This window comes from Argiope bruennichi, chromosome X2 (assembly GCF_947563725.1).
Source record: "Argiope bruennichi chromosome X2, qqArgBrue1.1, whole genome shotgun sequence".
NCBI lineage: Eukaryota > Metazoa > Arthropoda > Arachnida > Araneae > Araneidae > Argiope > Argiope bruennichi.
This window is the reverse complement of record NC_079163.1, coordinates 51,098,832-51,105,578: the sequence shown is the minus strand read 5'-3', so window position 1 is coordinate 51,105,578 and position 6,747 is coordinate 51,098,832. Positions and strand designations below refer to the sequence as shown.

The 6,747-nt window shown below is 33.2% G+C and overlaps 1 protein-coding gene across 1 annotated transcript; it reads right to left on the bottom strand.

The window, feature by feature from the left end:
- Nucleotides 1-2,411: 2,411 nt before the first annotated feature.
- LOC129959755 (uncharacterized) lies at nucleotides 2,412-5,564 on the bottom strand. The gene has a single exon (XM_056072647.1). It carries the CDS (start codon nucleotides 5,562-5,564, stop codon nucleotides 2,412-2,414), a length of 3,153 nt encoding a protein of 1,050 aa, XP_055928622.1.
- Nucleotides 5,565-6,747: the final 1,183 nt, after the last annotated feature.

Here is a 6,747-nt window from a genome sequence, read left to right as displayed (position 1 = left end):
TCATTCTGCAGGTTCAAAATATTTTCTACCATCCCATTCACCACTCATCCGTTCTTGAACATTTAGCGACATAAAGAATTACCAAGGAAACCATCGAATCATGAAAAGAAATGCGAAAAGTGCAAGAAATTCCATTGCAGACGATTTCTTAAATGTTTAATTCAGACGATTTTTAAAACGCATACCGACAGTTAAATATCGCAAGAATAGATATTTTCTGTTGGTATTCACATTAAAAATAACATTTCAGTGTCTAATTAGCAATTAAAAAATGTCATTTTTGAATTAAGATTATATATAGGCCTGAAATAAGCGGCGGGTTTTTCCACTTGATATGATAAAAATCCAGTTGGTTGTTATCAAAGGTTTAACGTCATCAAAATTCTTAAGTCCCAAAGTGATCACATTAACTATATTTAATAAGTGATGTGAAAATATTTTATGTTTGTCGAAATTTGGTCTAAATGGACACTAATTTTTAAAAATTAAACCAAAATAAAGTTTTAAAAAACTTTTTTTACGATATTTTAAGCAAGAAAAAGGGCAATACGAGCCATTTCATTCGAAATCAGGGCAATTTCCAAACAGGAATGAAGAACCAGGAACTGGAATATTTGGAAAACTTTTGTGGAACAAACTCATTCTTATCTACATTCATTCTTAATTTCACTTTTTTGGAGAATTCTCACAGCTCATTTACAAATGGAAAATAACTTTATTACAATTAATTTGAACAACATACTGTTTTATTTTACAGGATTGGTTGAAATTCTGATAGGTGAAATTTATTTCTTATCCGATATTTGTTTGACATAACATTCGATTTTCCAGATTTATTCTCACACACATTCGATTTCAAATTTATCTCACAACATTCGATTTCTCACAAAGAAGCTGATTCCTACTTTTTGAGGCGGACAACAACTCTCCTGCCTTTTTTAAAATCTTTTTTTAATATATAATTTCATTTCATTCATTTTAATTTTTAATATATCATGTTCTTGTCCATTCAAGGCAAAATTATCTTTATGGAATTTTCAAATGCTTATATTTTAAGAAAATTAGACTAACACTAAAGATTAATTATAATTTCTTAAAAATGATTTCAAATTTATGCCGTTTGAGAGGACAAAATTCTTTCTCATGTGTAAATATAAGCAAATTTTCAGAATGTATGTTTCCTGCGTAAAAGAAGGTCTTTTAAGATTTAATGAAAAAACAAATTGGGCCATCAAAAATGAAATTTCTTTGTCATTTATTACAATTTAAAAAGGTGGGCTCAACATAGCTCTCCACCCCTGTATCAGCCAAAAATAAAAGGTAGCACTCAGTAATGCATTCCACTGAACTTCAACCAGTAGTCTTTTGTAGCAGTTTTTTAGGTTCAGAACCGAATAATTGGAAACGCACATGCTGATACTGAATTCCTGGTTATTCTCATCTATGAAATTCAAAAGAAGGGTAAAATTTTATTGACGGCAAATTCCGGTATAGGTGACCAAGGTTTTGGTTGTCTTTGAAGTTTTCAAAGAGGATAACATCCATCAAGATACTATGAAATAGAATCAGATTTGAGTGCTGGTTGCTGGAAAATTTTTCTGTAACAACTGCAGATACACATATGTTCCAGGAATTTGAAGAAAATGGGCCAAGTAACTAAGTTTATTCTCTCCATGGAAATAAAACAAAGACGTGTCTTCAGGAATACTTAAGTAATTTGAAGAGCAGATGGACATAGATTGTCCCACCTTCCTGTGAGAAAGCTAAAGGAAACAAAAATTTAGATGCAAAATGTTTTATTGTAGGTGTATAGAATTTCAACTTTTAATTGCTGCTTTTTTAATTTAATTTAAGGAATGCAAATTTCATAGTCCTCTTTCTTTCTTCATTTATTTATTACAATTGATAATAAAAAGATGAAAATATATTCACAAAGTGCTAAAGACATATTTCAAGATTTTTTTTTTGAGATAGAGAAAATTAAAGCTTCTAATTAGAGATATTTGGACTTATGTTGAATTAAGTAACAAATTTAAATTTATTTTATATGCCAATTATTATTTTAAAGTTAAAAGCCTCTAAATGCTCTCAAAATTTATAAACTGTTGTTTAGTGCCTAACAAAGACAAGACTAGCATGAGGAGATTAAGATTTGAGCTTATACTCAAATATATATGTACTAAATTCAATTTGTCTACTGTAAAATATCTTCAATAATTACTATGGATGTGATATGAGAGAACACTTTATTTGCGATTATTTACATAGCAAAGTTTCGAAAGCATATTTACATCGAGAAAGCAAAATCTGAATTAATTACACTTAGGAGCGGAGTTGAGTTGCAACTAGTATGACGCTTACATAATCTCCCACCTTTCAATTTTATGGAGTACCTAAAATTGCAACAAAAGTTATAAATCGAGTCTATTGGGAATTTTAATACGCCGTCCAGCTTTAGTGACAACATCAGGAGTTACTTTGGTTATATAATCATCATCTTCACTGGAATCTTGATCTGAAACAGCTGGAGTTGCAGGAAGTTGAGTGTTTGTGTCTTTATCCTTTTGCTGAGCAATGAATGGAAATTTTTCAGAACTTCTGATTTCCAAGGAATAAAGTCTCTGGAATGGTCTTAATTTTTTCCCTTGAGCTGTTCTTACTCTGGCGACTCTTGAATGTCCATCTGCTCCAGGGAGGACATCAGTTACAATTCCTAAGGGCCAGTGAAGGCGTTTTCCATCAGTTTCAAGGAGAATTATGTCTCCAACATTCAAAGATTCATCTCGGGTGTGACGACCTTTATGCACTAACATTGCTAAGTATTCGTTGCGAAATCTCATTCTTAAATCATGCCGTAGTTTTTGAATAAAACGTAATCTTCTATTTAGGCTTTTACTGTCGATTTCGTCTAAATCAGTTGTATCACTACTGGGAATGCCTTGCAAGAAACAAGCAGGTGTCAATGGCCTTAGACCTTCTGAATTATCTTCAATATATGTGAGAGGCCTGGAATTTATTGTAGCTTCACAGTCACATATAAGAGTTTCCAATTCTTCATAATCAATACTCTTTCGGCCCAAAATTCTCCTTAGCATTTCTTTTAGCATGCGAATCATCCGCTCCCACCATCCACCCCACCATGCAGCAGTTGGAGGGTTGAAATTCCATTTAATTTTCTTGATAGTGGAAAACGACATGATCTTCTCCCAATCTAGATTTTTCAAGGCATTACTTGAACCAACGAAGTTGGTGCCGTTATCAGTGTAGATTATATTAACTCGACCTCTCCTAGCAAAAAATCTTCTTAAAGCCATTATAAAGGCATCCGTGGACAAGGAATTGACTAACTCAAGATGAACAGCCCTATAAATAACACAGGTAAAAAGGACAATCCATGTATTTTCTCCAGAACGCAAAAACAATGGGCCTGCCAAATCAATCCCTGTGACTTCAAATGCTGCAGCAACTTTTATTCTATTTTTAGGAAGAGGTGCTAAAGGTGGCTCCGTAGGTTTGGCTTTAAATCTTTTGCAAGTAATACAATGAGAGCTTACTTGTTTTGCTATTTTATTGACAGAAATAATCCAGTAATTTTCCCTCAAATTGGAAATGAGAGTTCGAAGTCCGGCATGCTGCAACTCACAATGTTTCTGGTGTATCAATCGACGAATTATTTCATGGTTACCTGGCAACAATATAGGGTACTTAAAATTCTCTTCTTCATCTCCCAGTATGAGCTTAGTTCTAACTTTAAGAATGTCGGAATCGTCTTTGAAAGTTTGCATATTTTTCAATGCTTTCATCTTGCTTCCTGCAAAACTTTCCTTTTGAATTAGCTTTAGCAAACAGTTTTCAGTTGATTGGACTTCTTCATAGGTTAGTTCGGTTTCCTTACATTTTTCTTTAAGACGACAGTTTTTAATTAAACGTAGTATCCAAGTCAACATTCTTAAAATCTTTGTATATTTCGAGAAATAAAGTAGATGGTCAGTAAAGTTAACTGATTCATGCTCCACATTACTGACTATTGTTTCCCTTTTCTCTGATTCAACTAAATTTTCATCAATAATTTGTTTTTCATTCAAAGGCCAGTATTCTTGTGACTTTGATAACCATTCTGGACCTTCCCACCACTTGCTCTTCAATAAAATCTTTGCATCACAGCCTCTTGAAGGAAGGTCTGCTGGATTCATATGACCTGGCACGAAATGCCAGTTATCAGAATTGGTATATTTTCTTATTTCAGTTATCCTATTTCTTACAAATGTATTCCAAGAACTATCCCGTTTAATCCAAGTTAAGACAACAGTCGAGTCAGTCCAAAAGTATACTTCATTAAAATTTACCTCAAGTCCATCTGTCACTTGGCAATATAATCGGGATAATATAAGAGCTCCCAACAGTTCTAATCGAGGAATTGTAATTTCCTTTGTTGGTGACACTCTTGACTTACTTGCCACTGAAACTTTCCCGTTATATTCAGCACGTAAAAAAATACATGCAGCATAAGAGGCTTCACTGGCGTCACTGAAACAGTGAAGACTTATCTGACAATCTTTAAAGGGATTTGAAATGAGTCTTCTTGGAATTTTGCAATCTTTTAGCAGATTTATATGTTTGTACCAGGCTAAAAATTCATTACATATATCTGGTGGAAGCACATCATCCCAATTAATTTTTCTTTTCCATGTTTTTTGTAGAATGATCTTTGGAATTAGAGTAGTTGGACTTGTAAATCCTATTGGGTCGTAAATTCGTTGAGCAATAGATAATAATGTTCGTTTGGTTATATTTTCTTCTGAAATTTTAATAGCACTGTTACAAGAAAGTTCATCATTTTCAGTATCCCAGGAAAGTCCTAGTATTGGAATATATCTCTTTTTTGTTTCTTCTACAATTTCTGCAGAAGTAATCCAACCTCGCAAATCAAATTTGGCTGCAGACATTAGTTCTTTAGCTTCAGAAATAAATTTGGCTGCCTCTTCTCTAGTTTCTAAACTAGTTATGCAGTTATCTACATAAAAGGATTTTTGAAGTTGACGAGCTGTTTCCTTCCTTCCATCTGAGACATTCTCTAGATGATGAGCTATCGTCGCCTCAAGTAAAAATGGACTAGGAGAAGCACCAAATACCACTCGACAATGTCTCAGGGTGATCAATTCCTCTCTTCTTGAAAAATCTTTCCACCATAAAAACTTAAAATAATCTCTATCCTTTGGGTTCAAACTGATTTGTAAGAAGGCCTTTTTAATATCTGATGTTATTCCAATAGCATTTTTGCGAAATTGCATTATCAATTTTGGTACTAATTCTAATAAATTTGGACCCTTTTCTAAGCAATTATTCAAGCAATTTGCTTTAGAGTCTTTTGCTGAGACATCGAAAACAGGGCGAATCTTTGTAGTTGTATCTCCAGTCTTTATTACAGGATGATGAGGTAAATAATGTCCTTTATTCTTATCTTCATTTACAATTTTGATAATTCCCTCTCGAATCCATTCATTAAACACATCATCATATTCGCTTAAATGTCCTGATCGAATAAGATTTTTTGTAGTTGACATCAAACGCTTAGTGGCTAATTCTTTGTTGCTTTCTAACTCTGGATATCTACTTTTCCATGGCAAACATACTTCATATCACTTGTCTTCATTTCTCTTAATAGTTTTACGGAAAAATTCAACTGTTTCTTCATCGGCTACTTGCCTTGATTTAATTTCTACAGGATCTCGTATACCGATGGCATCTAGACTCCATAATTCCGTCAAATCTAAATTGGCAACATAAATAATATTCTCCAAAGATTTTGACTGTTTCGTTTGTTTACCTTGAAGTGTCCATCCGAGTTTTGTTTTTATGGCTACTAAATTTTTATCAATGTGTTCAATTGATCCCGTCAGCAATACACCAAGGTAATCTGCTCCTATTAATAAATCTATTTCAGGAGTGTCTTCCCCTGTATCACTTAATTCTATATTTTTTCTCTTCAAAATGGGAAAAATTTCAGGATTACTTACACGAGGAATAGCACCACATATTTTCTTTTCATCTAAAACGGAAATGTTGTGCCTGAAATTTGAACACAAGCTTTACAACGTAATGTTATATACATTATGGGACCTTTGTTTAGTTTCACTGCCCCCCAAAAGTCCATGACTTAACATTTCTTGATCTACTGGTTCCAATCCTAGTTTATCCACAATATCCTTTTTTATGAAAGATCTTTGAGCACCGGTGTCGAATAATCCTCGGATAATTAAAGATCTGTCTTTATTGATGATTTTCACCAATACCGTTAACAATAATGTAGATGAATTCCTTGGTGACAAGAGAATCTTGGCATCTAATTCAGGTGATGGATTCTGTTTTGTTTGATTTATATTTGGACACATAATACTATGATGTTTTTTCTTGCATATAATGCACTTCAAATAGGCCCTACAAATCTTCGAATTATGACCTGGTTTCAAACAAATAAAGCACGCACCTTTCTTCTTTAATATTTCTTTTTTCTCTTCCAGTGACATATCAGGAGCTTCAAAGCATTCTGTTGTATTATGAAATGACTTATTACAAAATATGCATTGCTTGTCATTTTTTTCAGCTCTTTTCTTTTCACTAGATACAATACAAGCTGCCGTAGGAATTTTATCTTTCGGTTTAATTCTTTGAAACTCTTGATCCTTCACAAAACCGGATCGAGCAAGTTGTAATCTCTCATCACTCTCGACTTCCAATCGAAGAAAT